Consider the following 19,012-nt stretch of genomic DNA (forward strand, 5'->3'; position numbering starts at 1 on the left):
AATTTTTTCTATGTATATAAACAATCTGATAAATATTCTTGTTCATATAAGAAGACAGAAGACAATGTGAAGATAGACACACAGGGAGAAGACAGCCATGTGATGACAGAGGCAGAGATTAGGGTGATGTAGCTGCAAGCCAAGACTTGATGGCTATCACCCAAAGCTAGAAAGAGGCAAGGAAGGATCCTCCTCTACAAGTTTCAGAGGGAGCATGGCCCTACCAACACCTTCTTTTAAGACTCTAGAACTGTAAGAGAATACATTTGTTGTTTTAAGCCACCTAGTTCATGGTAATTTGTTTTGGGAACCCTAGGAAACTAAACCAGTATGTGTTTCATTCATGCTTTCAAATTTGTACAGTATAGGGTTATGTAAAATATTGTGGATTTTTTGTCTTCTTCACTCTTTATTTTTTAATTGATGCTTCTTTTTTTTATCTTGTTAATGTGGTGTCCCATAATATTTATTTTTCATCTACCTCCCCAAATTACTGAGTTTTTCATTTCTATTTTTATTGATATCTGCCTTAGTCTTCATAATTTTACTTCTTGAAAACAGAATAAATCTAACTTTGTCTAATATTTAGTATAAAGTCTTCAAGAGTATACATTTTTCTTTGAGCTTAGCTTTTGTTGGATTTCACCATTTTGATGTGAAATATTTTTATCATTGTTTACTATATTACTGTGTTACTGTGTAATTTTGATTTTCTCTTTAACTCATTACTGTTTGGGAGAAAATTTAAAAATTCCTAAGTGATTGGGATTTTTAAATTTTACTTACGCTATTTATCTTTTTTTTATTTTTATTTTTTAAAGATTTTACTTATTTGACAGAGAGAGACACAGAGACAGAGGGAACACAAGCAGGGGGAGTGGGAGAGGGAGAAGCAAGCTTCCCGCCGAACAGGGAGCCCGATGCGGGGCTCGAACCCAGGACCCTGGGATCATGACCTGAGCCGAAGGCAGACGCTTAACGACTGAGCCACTCAGGCACCCTCTATTTTTATTTTCTTTACATTGTGGTCAGTGTGGTTCATTGTATTTCTGTTTTATGAAAGTTATGAATTATCTTTGTGGGTTAATAATTCAGTTTTCTAAAGTGGTCCATGAAATGTTTAAATAGAATCTGTATACTCTGTTTGCAGGGTATAAATCTTAGTTGATGGCTATATGTCTATTGGATCAACTGTACTGATAATCTTATTTCGTTCCTCTCTAGCAGAGGTTACAGACTGGCTAGCATAGTCTTATTTGGTCCACAGACATATTTTGTTTGCCATGTACTGTGTCGGCTTGTGTAATGTAAAAGTTAACATTGATTAAAAAGTTGCCAACGTTTAAAAATTTTAAGATTTTATACACATATGTGGGTTTCTAGTTCCTCAGAAGACCTTATTTCAGCTTTTTAAGCAGTTCATACTTGGGATCAGGAGAGTCTTTCTGAGCATGACAACAAAGACAAAACCTTAAAATACATTTGACACTATAAGAATATTACCCCCCCTCCCATACAGACATATGGGAAAATATTTGGAATATGTGAAAGAAATTTCAAATCCTATGTATTTAGAGAGCTCTTAAAAATGTCTTGCAGGAACTCCTGCATTGGTGAACATGTGGAGATATGGGGAGAGTGGCACGCTCAGAGAGCATGGAAGTTCTGTGTCCCTTCCCGTTTACCTTGCCCATACAACTCTTCTCTCTGGCTGCTCTGAGTTACATACACTACTAGATCGTGGGTATGCCCCTGCTAATCTGTATTCTTTTTAGATAAGACCTGATACAATTGTTTATAACTGGATTCAAGAATATGTTTGGCTAAGAAGTCTCCATCCAAAATAAAAGTCAGAAGCTTAACCCCTAGCTCAGATATCTGAAAATGTCTATATCAACTTCTGATCTGTAAAAATACACGCTAATATAAAAATTCTTCGCCATCCTTTTATCAAAAGAGCATTTAAATAATTTGGCCATTTAAATAAATCCAAAATAATGTACTGGGGGGAAAAAAAAGTCTTGGAGTTCCATTTGTATGAAGTGTCCAGAACTGGCCAATCTACCAGGACTGAAAGTAGATTAGTGGTTGCCTAGGCCTGGGAATAGGGGGAGGGGAATGGGTAGTGACTTCTCATGGGTATGGGGGTTCTTTTGGGGGTGATGTGAATATTCTAAAAGTAGATTGTGGTGATGGGTGAACAACTCTGAACATACTAAAAACTATCAAAATCTATGCTTTAAATGAGTATTGTATTTGAATTCTATCTCAATAAAGCTGTTACATTTTTTTTTATTGCAAACCAACCTTAGAAAATAAGCTAATATCATAAACAGGCATTTGAAAAAGGAATGTGGATGGCTTATAAATCTAATTTTTTTTCATATTAATTTTTTAAAAATGATTTTATTTCTTTATTTGAGAGAAAACAGGAGCAGGGGGAGGGGCAGACCCAGAGGGACAAGCAGACTCCCCGCTGAGTGGGGAGCCCGACTAGGGGCTTGATCTCAAGACCCTGAGATCATGACCTTAGCCGAAGTCAGATGCTTAACCAGCTGAGCCACCCAGGCATCCCTTTCATATTTCCTGTTAATGAAATGCGAAATTAAATCAACATGGAGATGCCATTAATTTAAATTGTTCAATTGATAAAGATTAAAATGATTAATACCCAGAATATAAAGAGATGGGTATACTCATATGTAGCTGGTGGAAGTATAATTTGATACAGCCTTTGTGGGGGGCTAGGAGAGTAGATAATATGACACTGTATAACAACAACAACAACAAACCCTTAAAATATTTATACTCATAAACATTTGTTTCAGCAATTCCACTTTTAGAAATTTACCCAAGGCTTTTTTCACTTAATACTCTATTTGCAAGTATCTCCATGTTATATAATGTCTCAGTGATTTGAATAGTTCCATACATATGCATATTTAGAGGGTAATATTCTCTACAAAACACTTTTAGAAGAATTAATGTTTTTATATGGACTTCTTGTTTATCCCTTTGATCAGAAATTATTAAAAACAATTATTTTCAGGATGGGTTTTAGGCAGACTGAGTAATCACTGAAGAACAAGTTAATTGCAAATTTCAAGATATTGTAATTTCTTGCTTTTTGAAGAAGGTTAAACCTGTTAATCCTTTAAGCTATGTTTTGGAGTTTGATGGTGAACAAGACTCAATCTTTGCTTCATGGAACAAATGGACACTTAAATTGCAGTGTACTAAGTGATATAATTGAAGTTAATCTTGGGAGCATATAAAAAAGTTCTCCGTCTTGCATGGGCAAGCAAGGCTTCCCAAGGTGAGGAATGTTTAAGCTGACAGGTGAAGGACAACTTGGGAATTATCAAGGTGAAGAGGAGTTTAAGAAAAGGATTTCTGGCACAGAGCTGCATGTACAAAGGCCCAAATGTAGGTGAGAATGTAGAATGGTGAAGATGGGGGCATAAATAAGGGCGAGATCATGGGCCTTTTGAGTCACATTAAGGATTTTATTTTGTTTTTTAATTAAAGATTTTATTTATTCATTTGACAGAGCACAAGCAGAGGGAGAAGGAGAAGCAGGCTCCCGGCTGAGCAGGGAGTCCGACATGGGGCTTGATCCCAGGACCCTGGGATCATGACCTGAGCCGAAGGCAGATGCTTAACTGCCTGAGCCACCCAGGTGCCCCCACATTAAGGATTTTTAAACTGAGGATAGTAGAAAGCCATCAAAAAATGCTAATCAGGAGGTTAGTGTATCTTGATCATATTTTTGCTTATTAAAGAACATGTTGATTGCAGTGTGTTGATGCAATTAACTTCAATGGAGCAGGATAGTCCTTTAGAAGGTGGTTGCTGCAACTCAGGTGAGAGGGAATGATGGTCAGAAGTAGGATAGCATCAAGGTATTTAAGTGGTAGAACGTTAGGACATTGTGTTTGCTTGCGTATGAGAGATGAGAAAGGAGTCCAGGATGATGTCTAGATTTATGTCTTGATCAGGTGTGCAAATATTGTTGCTACTCACTGAGATAGAGAAGGGCAGATTTGATGGAGAAGATAATGCCCAATTTATTTTAGTTATGGTCCATTCAGGCAGAGACATTCAATAGGCAGTCTGAAGCTCTGAGAGATATGGGCTGGAGATGGAAGATTTGAGATCTTGGTATTTATTTCCTTGAGGGTAAGTTGATTTTATAAGTTGGGATAAGTTCCTTTTCCATTTTACAACAGATACATATTCAGCTTGTGCTGAAAGAGCTGCTTGCCAAATAAAACAGGCATTCTGAAAGTGTTTTGTTGAATATGTTTATACTTCCAGTGTTACAATTGTGAGATTCAACCTAATTGGTACTTGTTCTTTTAGTTTCTTTTCACATTTTTCATGGCATTTGGGAATCCATTGTAAGAAAATTCTTTATTGAGTTTATCCCTTCTGTGGATAGACATTTAAATTGTTTCCTTTTTTCTCAGTGCTACTATGTTCGTACTGTCACTGTGAAATTTCCTGTGCATGTCTGCACAAATCTGAGACCTAGGGAGTGAAACTACCAGGTGGAAGGGGATACTATCTTCAATTTTATCAGATATTGCCAAATTGATTTATATAAAGGGGTTATATTGATGTACACTACCACTAGCTGTGTATGAGACTCTGTGTTATGTCTTCTCCTATGTTTGGTATTGCCAGACTTTAATATTTTTCCTATCTGATGGGTATGAAATGGTAACTTGTGATTTAAAATTTAAAAAAAAATTTTTTTTTTTTTGACAGAGACACAGCGAGAGAGGGAACACAAGCAGGGGGAGTGGGAGAGGGAGAAGCAGGCTTCCTGCCGAGCAGGGAGCCCATAGCAGGGATCATGGGATCATGACCTGAGCTGAAGGCAGATGCTTAAGACTGAGCCACCCAGGTGCCCTAAATTTGTTTTTTAATTGCTGATGAAGTTGGGCATCTTTTCATGTTGATTGTTCACTGATGTTTCTTCTATAAATTACCTATTCATACTCCCCCCTGCCCTTCATTTTCTATTGGTGCATTTGCCCTTTTCTTTTTGATTTGTAGAATTTTTGTACAAATGAACGGATTGATCTTTGTCAGTGAAAATCTCACTGCTTAACATGTAGTTTGTCTTCACTTTACTTTTTTTCATCTTAAAACTTGATCTTCTGTGACTTGAGAATTTTAAAATTTACTACTTTATAAGATACACTTATTTTGCATATATATATATATATATATGTCTTTTTTTAAAAGATTTTTTTTTAAAGTAATCTCTACACCCAACATGGAGCTTGAGCTCACAACCCCAAGATCAAGAGTCTCGTGCTCTACTGCCTGAGGCACCCTACATCTATCTATCTATCTATCTTAATTTTAAAAAGTAACTTTTATCTTTCATACATAGAAAAATTTGATCAGTCAGTGGTATTGAATGGTCATACAATTGAAAATATTTTACAGTTATAAATGATGATACAGACATCAGCAAATGTGTGTGTTCTTTGTAGTAGTTTGTATCTTTTAGAGCAGTTTTAGGTTCACAGCCAACCTGAGCAGAAAGTACATAGAATTCCCATGTTATCCCTACCCCGCACACTTACAACCTCCTCCGCTGTCTTTATCAGGCATCCAAGTATGGCACGTTTGTTGCAGTTGAAGAACCTGCATTGACACATCATTATCACCCAAAGTCCATGGGTTACATTAGGGTTCACTCTTGGTGTTGTGCATTCTGTGGGTTTGGACAAATGTATGACATGCACCCACCATCATAGTTAACATGCAGAATAGTTTCACTGCCCTCAAAATCCTCTGTGCTCTAATTCATCCCTCCCTTCCCCTTAACCCCTGATCTTCGTAATGTCTCCATAGTTTTGCCTTTTCCAGAATGTCATATAATTGAAATCAAACAATGTGTAACATTTTCAGATTGGCTACTTTCATTTAGTATGCATTTAAGTTTCGTCCTTTCATGACTTCATAGCTCATTCCTTTTTAGCTTTTTGAATATCCCACTGTCTAGATGTACCACAGTAAGTAAGTAAATCAGTCAGTCAATCCATCAATCAATCCATTCACCTACCGAAGGACAACTTACAGAATGGGAGAAGATATTTTCAAATGACATACCCGATAAAGGGTTAGTATCCCAAATATATAAAGAACTTATACAACTCAACATAAAAAAACCCAAATAATCCAATTAAAAATGTGTAGAAGACATGAACAGACATTTCTCCAAAGAAGACATACAGATGGCCAACAGACACATGAAAAGATGCTCAATATCACTCATCATCAGGGAAATGCAAATCGAAACCACAATGAGATACTCACCTCACACCTGTCAGAATGGCTAAAATCAAAAACACAAGAAATAAGTGTTGGTGAGGATGTGGAAGAGAAAGGAACCCTTGTGCACTTTTGGTGGGGATGCAAACAGGTTCAGTCACTCTGGGAAACAGTATGGAGTTTCTTCAAAAATTAAAAATACATCTGCCATCTGACCTGGTAATTCCACTAGTGGGTATTTACCCAAAGAATATAAAAACACTAATTTGAAAAGATATATGTGCCCTTATGTTTATTGCAGCATTATTTACAATAGCCAAATTATGGAAACAGCCCAAGTATCAATTGCTAGATGAATGGATAAAAAAGATGAGGTATATGTTTATACAATGGAATATTTTTCAGCCATAAAAAAGAATGAAATCTTGCCATTTGCAACATCATGGATGGATCTAGAGGGCATAATGCTAAGTGAAATAAGCCAGTCACAGAAAGACAAATACCATATGATTTTACTCATATGTGGAATTTAAGAAACAAAGCAAAACAAAGGGGGAAAAAAGAGACAAACCAAAAAACAGTCAACTATAGAGAACAAACTGATGGTTATCAGAGGGGAGGTTGGTGTGGGGATGGATGAAATAGGTGAAGGGAATTAAAGAGTACACTTACCTTGATGAGCACTGAGTAATGTATAGAATTGCTGAATCACTATATTGTACACCTGAAACTAATATAACACGATATGTTAAGTATACTGGAATTAAGAAAATAAAATTTTGTGACATGAAAATTATATAAAATTCAAACTTGTTTCTGTAAATAAAGTTTATTGGGATATTAAAAAAAAAACAACCCTGCTGATTTCAAAAGCAGTTGTTATAGTCTTATTTTTATTATCTCCGAATTGATTTTACAATTACTGCTAATTTCAGACAATTATTATGGTCTTAATTTGTTGCTCTTCCCAAGATTAATTTTACGAAAAATTCATACAGCTGAAAAGGACTTAAATTTCTGCTTATAACTAACTGTTCAGAATTTCAAATTTTATATTCTGAGCAGAAAGTTATGCTACCTTAATAGAGTATGCTGATTTTTATTTTTAAGCATTGATTCTTAAGTAGTTGATCAGCAGGTTTGTATAGTATAAGATGTAATCCTTTACCATTAAGACCTAGCTTTAAAACAAATTTTGACATCCACTGTGAGTTTTAATGCAGCATAATTATGTTAGTTACCTGTAAATCCCTCAGCAGATTGACCTAGAAATTTCTATGAGATTGGTCGGTACCAGAAATATGTTTGTCACAGGCAAAAGACTAAAGATTAGAGATTATCAAGGAAATAGCTAAATAAAATGTGTATGGTATCTTTTGATGTGTAGATATTCATACTTTTAATTTATTTTCCATTTTTTATGGTGATAAAAGTATAACATAAAATGTACTGTCTTAACTATTTTTGAATGCATAGTTTAGTGGTATTAAAGTACACTTAATATTGTTGTCTACCTATTAGGACTATCCATCTCCAGAACTCTTCATCTTGCAAAAGTAAAACTGTACCAATTAACAATAACTCCCCATTCCCACCTTATGTGTTTGCTCTTCTTCTTTTGGGGAAGGGAGCGGCAGAGGGAGTGGGAGAGAAAGAATCTTAAGCAGTCTCCATGCCCCGTGGGGAGCCAAACAGGGGGCTCAGTCTCAGGACCCTGAGATCATGACCTGAGTGGAAATCAAGAGTCAAAGCCTAGCCGACTGAGCCACCAGATGCAGGTGTTTGTTTTTCATTGAACACTGCTGTTTTTGTTACTGGTCTTGCCCAGATGATGGGTGCTACCTTAACACTTGCCACTGGGAATGACTTTACCTTTCAGGAATGTGGATTTATTCCTGTAGTTTTAAATAATACAGCCTCATCAGACTATGACACAACTCAATGTTCATATAGTAAATACATCTATTTAGTGTTGGGCTGTTTCCTTAAGAAAGATGCTTTTTACTTTTCTTCAGCAATGTTGGACACAGTCATAATAGTTTAAGATAGTCAATAGAATTTTAAAACTAGGTGATTTCTGTTTCCGACTCACTAACATATGTATGATTTCTTCTTATTTAAAATGTTACGTGTTTTATAAGAAAAAGTTTATGTGTTGCAGTGTATTTTTATATTTGACTTTGAGGGCAGTGACGTTCCCTGTGGCTGACTGCATCCTAGATTTACCTGGGAGCTTAGTTGAAGATAAAAATACATCAGAGTGAGTGGGATAGGGATCTTGGAGTCTGTATTTTGATATGCACATTATTTGGTCAGGGATAGGTGTGGTTATCATTAATCCAGAAGACTTTCTTATTGGCATCTTTATATAGTCTAGATTTTAGTGTGCATCATAAACACATGTATTTCCATTCCTAAGGTATTAAACTCAAAATGGACTTGTCAGCAGTTATTTTGAGACTCCAGTAGAAATCCTTTTATAAGATGGTTGTTAGACACAGATTTAGATATGCTATATAGGACAAATAAGATTTAAGCCAGTTCTTAAGTCTGTAAAGTTTAAGTAGTAGTTTGTGTTTCTTTCCCCTTGAATTGTGTTAAACAGAAAATATTTTGAACTTGTAAGGTGTCTCAGTTTATACCTCCTTGGAAGTGTCACATTAGCCGTTCCCTGAAGGTAAATACATCATCATTATACATATTGGCTTATTTAGTTCTCTCAGTTAAGTCATCTGATGTCTTTGAATATTTTCCTGTTATTTAGTTGGTAACATTAGGTATCACTGAGAAAGTACAACAAGGATGCTATAGGTCTAGGATGTTTAATGGGCATCCATTGTATCTGTAGTCCTTTCTTAGCCATTGTAAATTAGTGGATTCTAGATCTCTTGATGAGCTATGGAATATGAATAAATGCTCAGCTTAAATATACATATTACTGAAGTTATACAATCTCTTACATAAGTTGCACAGTCTCCTTTAGAGTGTAAGGATGGTTAAATGCGAGGATGAAGACTTATTGATAGAAAATAAAATTTGAAGTATAAGGATTCTTGGCTTCTTAGCAGTATAGGTAATATGATTATATTAAGGTTACCATAGCTAGATTATTCATATGAAGGTAACCCAGACTTCCAGTTTTGTTTACTGCTGAAAAACAAGATTGGCGAATTTGTGGGACAGAATTATAACCCATCTCTAAAGAGGTAATGAAATTAATTTGAAGTGATTGGTCTTATGTATATGTATTGTTTTTGAGAATTTATCAGCAAAGGATAACAAAGCTGTAGCTATACAAAATGAGTTTTAGACTTAGAATGAAATCAATTCTAATTTTATAGAAAGACAAGCACAGATTTTGATCTGTTTATCGTCTCATGAGGAATTAGAGCTAGATTAGCAGTCCTTGTATTTATAGGAGTTAGATTGTGTTTAATATTATGAGTGGCAGTAGAACTTTTGCCCTAGACTTCCTGAGAAAGAATGTGAAGATTTCTTTTTTGTCTAATTAATTACCTTTATCTTCCAGGGAGGGATTGAGAATGAAAAGGGAAAGAGGGGAACCTACCTACTTGTCGTCGTTGTTGATTATTAAAATGCATTTTCAGTTTCTATTTGGGATTTTTTTTTTTTCTCTTCATTTTTAGTTTCATATGCCTTATATTCCTAAAAAAATTTTCCAAACTTCTATTTTAAAATATTAATCTTTTCCATAGGAACACAATCTTGGTTCATCAAAGTATCAGACCAGAAGTGTTTTTCAACATTTAAAAATTGTTTTCCTAACCATTTTGACTTGACTTAAAATTGATGTTTATTCTCAGCCCTTATTTGATCTGTTAGTAGCCTTTGACATAGTTGATCATTTCTTCCTCCTTGTTACATTTTTTCATTTCCCTTCTATACCATACTCTCTTGGTTTTCCTCTTACCGCCTTAGTTGCTCCTTCTGTTTCTTTTTCTATTTCTCTTTGTTTTGCCTGACCTTTAATACTGGAGTGTCCTAGACCTCAGTCCTTAAATTATTTTTTTATCTTTACTTTTTTTCAATAATATCCAGTCTCACAGCTGTAAATACTGTTTGTTCATGATTCCTAAACTTACATCCCCAGCTCAGAAACTAAACTCTAGGCTCATATTAATCCACCTATTTGATGTCACCACTTGTATATCTAATAAATATTTCAGATCAAGTCCAAACCTGAACTACAGTTCTTTTCTCCCCAGACCTGTTCTGCCCATAGTCTTCTCCATCTCAGTTGGTTGCAACTCTGACTGTTCCAGCTAAAAACTTGGAATCCATCCTTAATTTCACACCTACCTGCTCATTGGTGTACCTGTGCATGTGCTCACACACCACATCCAGTTCATGAGGAAATCCTCTTGGCTCTACCTTCAAAATATATCCATATTAGCATTTTTTTACCAGTGACTGGTGTTTAGTTTAAGCCACCTTCATCGCTTACTTGGATGATCTGTAGCTTTCTAACTGGTCTCTTTGCTTTCTTTTTTGTTTCCCTACAATCTTCTCCATACAGCAGCCAGAGTGATTCTTACAAAAATAAGTCATATTGTGTCTCTTCCCTGCTTTTTAGACCCTTCGGTGGTTCCCCATTTCACTTAGAATCTTTATCATTGGCCTACTATGCCTTAGACTGTTAATGGCTCTGCATTACTTCTCTCATTTCCTCTCCTGCATCTCTCTGCTTTGCTTTTTCTGTTTCAGTCATGCTGGCCTCCTTGCTATTCCTTTAACACACTACTAGAGTAACCCATTGCATTGGTTGTTTTTTTTCTGTCCATGACATCTTTCTCTGCATGGTTTACTTCTTCAGGCTTTGCTCAAATATCACTTTCTCAGTGAGGACTGTCTTGATCATCCTATTTAAAATTGTAGCTGTCCTTGCCCCCTGCACCGTACCCCCTGATGTTTTAACCTTTTTTTTTTTTAAATAGCACTAATCACCTTTTAGAGTACTATCTAAATGACTTATTTATTATGTTTGTTGTTTATTGAATGTCTTCCTCTTCCAGTGTAAGGTCGAGGAGGGCAAGGTTCTTTATTTCATCTGCGTATCCCAAGCAATAGATATTTGCTCCTGTTTGTTGTTAGAGAAAAGGAAGGGAAATCTCATTTCTTCATTTGTCTGAATTTTTCTAGTAGTGTTTTTTTTAAAAAGTTGTTTAAAAAAATTCCCCCCCCCACTTTAGTGTAACTGTTTTGATTCTTCTCCTTGAATGTCCGAGGATTCTATTTGATTTATAAGTTGAATGTAGTTATGGAATCACGGTAGTGTAATTTTGTGGTGGTGTTACAGTGAATTCCTCCTTAGATCCTTTGAGGTTTCTTTCAAAGCCTGTTTTAGAAATCCAAATCCTATATTAGTGTATATTCTATCTAGAGTTTTATATTACAAGAATTTCCTGTTTCTCTCAACTTTAAAAGAAATTATAGGTATTATAATAATGGCTAGGTAAAGGTATATAGGCTCATCCTTGTATGTGGAAAGAACTGACTTTTTCCTAATTTCATTGTAAATCTAGTTTTGACATTTATGCAATTATTTGTGTATTCTTTTTTCTTTTATTTTCTTTAAAGGCTTTTATAGTAACATCTATATGAGGCTGTAGAGGCAGATTAGAATAACTAAAACTGGAGCAAGAGGGAACTGGAAAGTTACATATAAATACATGTGCACTGAGATGCAGGTCTAACCATCATGAGTGGTCTTGGGCCCCAGATTATGTAATTTTTCTTAGTGCTGCATCTGTCCATCCAATAAACAAATGTTTACTTGGTGACTAAATAAACTAGGCATAGATAGCTAAATGGACCATAGTCTCTGCTCATGTCTCTCAGTTTAGGCAACAAGACTGCAAGTTGAATTATCATATTGAGTGCCAAGTGTTCTATTTGATGTGAGCATAGGGTGCTTTGTGGAGGTGGTGGTGGCAAGGTGCTCATTCCACTGAGAAGGCGGCACTTCAGTGTCACAAAGTTACTATTTACTTCAGTGTCACAAACTTACTGTGTGAACAGGGTCTTTAAAACCCTGAGCCTGTTTATTAGGCTCTTAAATTTGTATTCTGCATCCTGTTTACAGATCTTGTAAAATTGCAGGGTTTTAATGGAGATAAAATGCTACGTGAAATGCTTTTCTAAACACAGCCCGCTCTATTTTCATTAAACAGTTCTGACATTCAGCAATTTGCTAAGGTTTCTTCCAATTCCAGATTCTGTGATTCTGGGGTTGTAGCTCATTTCCTGTTAATGGTTTTTCTCTTTACTAGTTCATTATTACTATTCTGTATTATTATAACAACTGCTGTATCATACATGCAGGTGCCCCATGCGGATTGTAAAATACAGTGAAAATATATGGCAAAATTATTTTCATTATGTACTAAAACGGATTCTTTTGTTAACGGAGAAGCCTGGAAAAGTTATAGATGGGATTTGTTTAGCAGCCTAAGATATGTCATAGACAAATAGAACCCTGAAAGACCCAATATGCAGTTATTTACCTGCTCTGATTTGCAGGCTATCCTGTAGCTTAAGTACCATTTCCAGTTCCTGAAAAGGATAAAGGTGAACAGCCATGAAAGGGAGAATATGATCTCTGATTATAATTTTTGACAATTTTGTCTGGGCTTAGCTGTAGATGTCCCTACCATCTTGCTCCTTTCTTCCACTGAGTCTGCTGATAGTCCCATCTTGGTCATCCTGACAGTATTATCAGTCACAGTGTTCTTTCCTCATAGATATCTACTCTCCCCCTGTTATGAACCGTGAAGTTTACAGTGCTCTCTTCTCCCTAAATGTATTGACCATGACATACCACTGATACGATAAGCATTGCTGTTTAACTGCTTTGGTTAAACATTTTAATTCTTTAAATAGTGATGGTAACTATTTTATTTTCCTATCGTGTCAAAACCTACTGCAGTGATAAGATTCAGTTTTTTAGAAAAGGTGGCTTAATATTATTATGTAATAACATACATTCAGAGTCTTAATACTTCTTTGTATTGATTGCAGAGTTGGCTCTGTTTGTTCTTAGAAGAGTCAGACAGAACTGTCCTTGATGACCTTGGAAAACGAAGTGGATTTTCAAATAATATCCTGTCATATTGTGTAGCACTGTGGTCCAAACTGAAATAATGAAGAAGTTAGGAAAAGTGTATTTGACATAAAATTTTTGGAAAAGGGCAAGAGTATTGAAGTGCTTAGAATTTGGACTTGCTGTTTTATTTGTTGATCATAGGCCTGTTTTAACTTTTTTTGCTCCTTTTCCAAACCATTTCAAATTCATGTTTGAAGTATGTGATAACTTAATCTTATTACTGCTTCTTTCCCTTTTGTTCCCATAAAATGAAAATGAAAAGAGATTGTGTTTATTTTCTTTAACATTATAGATTATTATAGCTGGCATTTATTTTTATTTTTTTATTTTTTTAAAGATTTTATTTATTTATTTGACAGAGAGAGACACAGCGAGAGAGGGAACACAAGCAGGGAGAGTGGGAGCGGGAGAAGCAGGCTTCCCGCCAAGCAGGGAGCCCGATGCGGGGCTCGATCCCAGGACCCTGGGATCATGACCTGAGCTGAAGGCAGACGCTTAACGACTGAGCCACCCAGGCGCCCCCTTATAGCTGGCATTTATTGATTACTGTCAGTCACTGTGCTAAAATTTTTATAAGTATTTTGAAATTTGTCATATAGCTCTATGGGAGAGATTGTCATTATCTGTATTTTGTGGATGACATTGAAACACAAAGAACTTATTTGATATTACATAGCTAGTGTAAGAAGTAAAATAATTCAAACACTGACAGTTTAAAAAATTTCATTCCATTGCTTCTTAGCATAAAGGTGTTAAAGAAACCCAATTCTAAAGGACCCAGAACTTACCAACAAAGTAAGGGGTGGCTATTCACATTACAAAATGATTTAATGAGAGATTTATTTAAAAAAATTTTTTTTAAGATTTTATTTATCTGAGAGAGAGAGAGCACAGGCATGGGGAGGGGCAGAGGGAGAGGGAGAAGCAGGCTCCCCACTGAGCAGGGAGCCCGATGTGGGACTCTATCCCAGGACCCAGGGATCATGACCTGAGCTGAAGGCAGATGCTGAACTGACTGAGCCAGCCAGGCGCCCTGAGAGATTTATTTTAAAAGATTTTATTTATTTGTTTGTCAGGAAGAGAGAGAACACAAGCAGGGAGAGGGGCAGAGGCGGAGGGAGAAGCAGGCTCCCCGCCAAGCAAGGCGCCTGATGAGGGACTTGATCCCAGGACCGTGGGGTTAGAACCTGAACTGAAGGCAGACGCTTAACTGACTCATCCACCCAGCATCCCAGCCCGAGAAATTTATTTTAAAAAGCAGGTTTCCAGGGTATGTACTCTCTGTTTTTTCTGGTCAAAAATGCAGAGGGAGCCACCTCTTAAAGCCTCATCTTAAAGCCACCTCTAGGAGTTTTGTCATTTATTGAGTTACAGGTCAGTGGGCTGTCCCTGATCCAGCCATTGTCCTTTCTTTGCCAGAATAGCCAAGCATTGCCTACAGTGGTTAAAGCTGTTGATCTGAAAGAGGAAGTTGCCTGGGGATGGTAGGTGCCATGATGGACATATAGGCAACTCCTCCCAGTATCTAAATGGCTAATTTATATGCAACCTTTAGGAATATATTTTTTATATAAAACAAGGAATATAGATGTTAGTTTCAAAATCTGTACATTATAGTTAATCTTTGTTAATTCTTTAGAAGGTTGTTATGACTTAGAGCCTCAAATCCATCTTTAATTGTTTAAATACTTAATCTTTAGTATTTATGGGCTTATTAGTGACCTCGAATATCCTGTTGTTACATTTTAGATTGTATCATCATGTGACCTAGTCTTACTATTAATTCCATTTTAAGGAAGTTGCCAAGGTTCAAGTGGAAGTTAGCTTTTTTTTTTTTTTTTAGGATCTCAAATGGATGGCTACAACAATTCTTCATCATACTTCCTGTTTCAAATAATTTGCTTTTATAAAGAGAATATAGTGCTCATATTATTCATACTATTTAGTTATTTTTATGGATCATTTTATAAAAACAGTGGTTTAGGGGTGCCTGGGTGGCTCAGTTGGTTAAGCATCTGCCTTCAGCTCAGGTCATGATCCCAGGGTCCTGGGATCCTACATCGGGCTCTCTGCTTAGTGGGGAGTTGGCTTCTCCCTCTCCCGCTGCCCCTCCGCTCTGCTTGTGCTCTCTCTCTCGCTCACTCTCTCAAATAAATAAATAAAATGTTTTTAAGAAAAAACTCTGACTTACAAAACAAAACAGTGGTTTAAAAAAGATTATTGCTACATCAGGGATATGCAGTTATCTGGGTAGGGAGAATTCTGTTTTTATGCTTCTCATAGAGCTTCATTTAATTCACAGCTGAAAGTGATCACCAGGTGATTAGAAATGTCTCAGTGTTGGGGCACTTGGGTGGCTCAGTCAGTTGAGCATCCAACTTTTGATCTTGGCTTAGGTCCTGATCTCACGGTTGTGAGTTCCAGGCCCGAGTTGGGCTCAGCGCTGGGTTTGGAGCCTACTTAAAAAAAAAAAAAAATCTCAATGTTAATACTTGCTGCTAGAATTTTTTCTATTCTAGTTTTATGTTTTTAGTTAACTGTTTTCTGAGTTGATCATAAAAAAACTGATGCATGAATAGATAAAAGAATGAAGATGTTATTAAAAGTAAAGTGACATTTTTCTGAATTACAGGCTTATTCAGCTTCTTAGAAGGTACAGCCAACCAGAACAATGTTCTAAAAATTATTTCCTTGTATGTATTTTGTATTTGAGAAAGGATTTTCATTCATGTTTTTGTATTTAATATTCATAACAAAGGAGTCAGTAAACCTTTCCTGTAAGATGCCAGATAATAGTAAATATTTTAGGTTTTGTGGGCCATATGGTCTCTCTTCCTAAACTATTCAACTCTTTCATGCCATTATTGCATGTAAGCTGTCATAGACAATATTTAAATGAATGAACTTGGCTGTGTTTCCATAAAACTTTACTTGTGGATGCTGCATTTGAATTTAATATAATTTTCTTTCATTAAATACTCTTGTTTTTTTTCCAACCATTTAAAAATGTAAAAACTATTTTTAGCTCATGGGCTGTATAAAAACAGGTTATGGTCCAGACTTGCCTGACAGGCTGTAGTTTGCTGAACTCTGTTCAAAATAATCCTGTGAGACTTTGCTGACTATTTTCTGTTTTTTCCCCTTTGTTTTAACATTATTTTATGTTTTGCTTGTTTTGCTACTTAATCATATGTTTTCTGACATTGTTAATGTGTATGTAACTTTTAAATTTTAATAAATCAAAAAAATTTAATGATTTTTATTAAGTTTTAAGCTATGGGGGGTAGGACCTATAATATTGGCCTCTTTAACACCTTGCACATATATAAAAGTTATATATACTCAATAGATATTTGGGAGAGTTGAAAAGGAATAGTATCTTTCTTCCATTATTTGAAGGACTGTTGTATAGATTGTTTCATTTCACTTATTCATTTATTATACATGTTCCAGGATGGTTCTCTTGCATTACTGAATAGAAGTAATAAGGAGGCAAAACTTACCTCAGAATGTAGGGATAAGAGAAAGGAGAGAGAGAGAGACTCTTAAGGATTATATTCTTTGTGGCATGGTATATGCTGTGGTCAGTGATACACACAGCCCCTCATTTAACCTTTACAACTTGTTTAAGTAGGCATTTCTTTACTCATTTTACAGATGAAGAAACTTAGATAAAATACTAAATAAGTGAGTGGTGGAGAATTTGAACTGAGATCATGATCTTTCCATATACTTTTCTTTTTATACTAAGGAATATTCAGTTAACTAGTTTGCCTTACACATTAGCTACTTAGCTATTACTACAAGTTGTGTATGTGTGTCTGCTTTGCTATTACTACGAGTTTTCACACACATCTTAGATGACCAAGAACAGAGATTTTTTTTTAGAAAAGGTGAAATGTTGAAGAACCTCTAAGGTAAAGTTTCAGATTCTTTGAATATATGATTACAGAGGGCTTTACTTTTAAATGCAGGTAAGACACATTTTTCCTTTTGTGTTTGTACCTCTCTTTAAAATGTTGTTTTACGGGACACCTGGCTGGCTCAGTTGGTGGAGCATGTGGCTCTTGATCTCAGGGTTGTGATTTTGAGCCCCACAGTGGGTGTAGAGATTACTTAAAAAAATAAAATCTTTGGGCGCCTGGGTGGCTCAGTTGGTTGGGCGACTGCCTTCGGCTCAGGTCATGATCCTGGAGTCCTGGGATCGAGTCCCGCATCGGGCTCCCTGCTCGGCGGGGAGTCTGCTTCGCCCTCTGACCCTCCCCCCTCTCATGTGCTCTCTCTCTCATTCTCTCTCTCTCAGGTGGCTCTTGATCTCAGGGTTGTGATTTTGAGCCCCATAGTGGGTGTAGAGATTACTTAAAAAAATAAAATCTTTATAAAAAATGTTGTTTTACAAAAGTAAATTAGTAGACTTGCACAATGAAATAAGATTGAGGAATATACATAAAGTTTCTATCAAATTGTATGTTTACTAGAAATCAATGATTAAATCAAATCTTAAGCTGGTCATTTCAACTAATATGCTTGAAAGAAATTGAAGATTGAGTAAAGCTAGGTTAAATAAATGTTACAAGTAAATGAAGAATATTTCTGACAGAATAAATAATTGTGGGGTTTCTTTCTTGACCCAACAAACATTTTGAGTGTCTGTATTGCTATGGGGAGCTCAGATAAGTGAGAGAAGTGGATAGTGATAGAGGCATGTGTGAGGTATTGTGAGGGCACAGGACAGACGTGTAATTAAGCTGGAGTGGGTGGAGGAAGAGGTTCCCAGAAGACCCTGCCTCCTGGGAAGATGATGTCTGAATTTCTTTCTTTTCCCCCTTTATTGGCTTTAAAATTATTTAAAAATTCATAGTTCTTGCAAATACTAAACAATCCAGAAGTGTAACTAGTAAACAGTGTAAATCCTTATTTACACTTTTTGTTCTCCAATCCTCATTTTTCAAAGTTATAGGTAATAGACTGGTAAATATGCTTCCACATTTTTCCCTGGGCATTTACCAACAGGTTTTTTTTTCCTCCACACAATTGGGTTCATACTATATATAATTTTGTAACTTGCTTTTTTCCCCCACATGTAATAGTCTATCACATGTATGTTTCTATCCCAGTAGATGTAGATAAATCACATTTGAAAACTTGCTGCCTCAAAGATGGGGATGGATGTACCCTCATTTATTTACATAATTTCCTATTTCTGGACATGTAGGTTTTCAACCTGTTACAAGGAGTGAATATCCTTATGCAGATATATTTGTTTTCTTTTATGAATTAAGTTTTATTTTTTATTTTTATTTTTTAACCATTACTTAAAAATTTTATTTTATTTTATTTTTTGATGTAGTGTTCCACGATTCATTGTTTGCGTATAACACCCAGTGCTCATTGCAATACATGCCCTCCTTAATGTCCATCACTGGGCTAACCCATCCTCCCACCCCCTCCCCTCTGAAACCCTCAGATTGTTTCCCGGAGTCCATAGTCTCTTATGGTTCATCTCCCCCTTTGATGCCCCCCCTTCATTTTTCCCTTCCTTCTCTTAATGTCCTTCATGCTATTCCTTATGTTCCACATATAAGTGAAACCATATGA

General features: G+C 36.0%; 1 protein-coding gene across 12 annotated transcripts in view; it reads left to right on the forward strand.

The window, feature by feature from the left end:
* The window catches only part of ACAP2 (ArfGAP with coiled-coil, ankyrin repeat and PH domains 2), a 137,028-nt gene that overhangs the window by 16,897 nt on the left and 101,119 nt on the right, over positions 1-19,012 (forward strand). For 8 of the 12 annotated variants that reach the window (XR_004299806.1, XR_004299807.1, XM_032406877.1 and 5 more), the window contains exon 1: positions 1,024-1,744. The exons of 2 other annotated variants lie outside the window; for them this stretch is intronic. Coding sequence is in view for 8 of the 10 variants with exons in the window: in XM_032406877.1 (XP_032262768.1) it covers positions 1,620-1,744 (125 nt within the window). In the remaining 2 variants the exon portion in view is untranslated. Of the gene's footprint in view, positions 1-1,023; positions 1,745-3,616; positions 3,747-19,012 lie in introns of those variants that run through there. 2 more of the 12 variants (XM_032406876.1, XM_032406872.1) reach the window with 2 other exon arrangements.

Source organism: Phoca vitulina, unplaced genomic scaffold, assembly GCF_004348235.1.
Source record: "Phoca vitulina isolate PV1807 unplaced genomic scaffold, GSC_HSeal_1.0 scaffold8, whole genome shotgun sequence".
Classification (NCBI taxonomy): domain Eukaryota; kingdom Metazoa; phylum Chordata; class Mammalia; order Carnivora; family Phocidae; genus Phoca; species Phoca vitulina.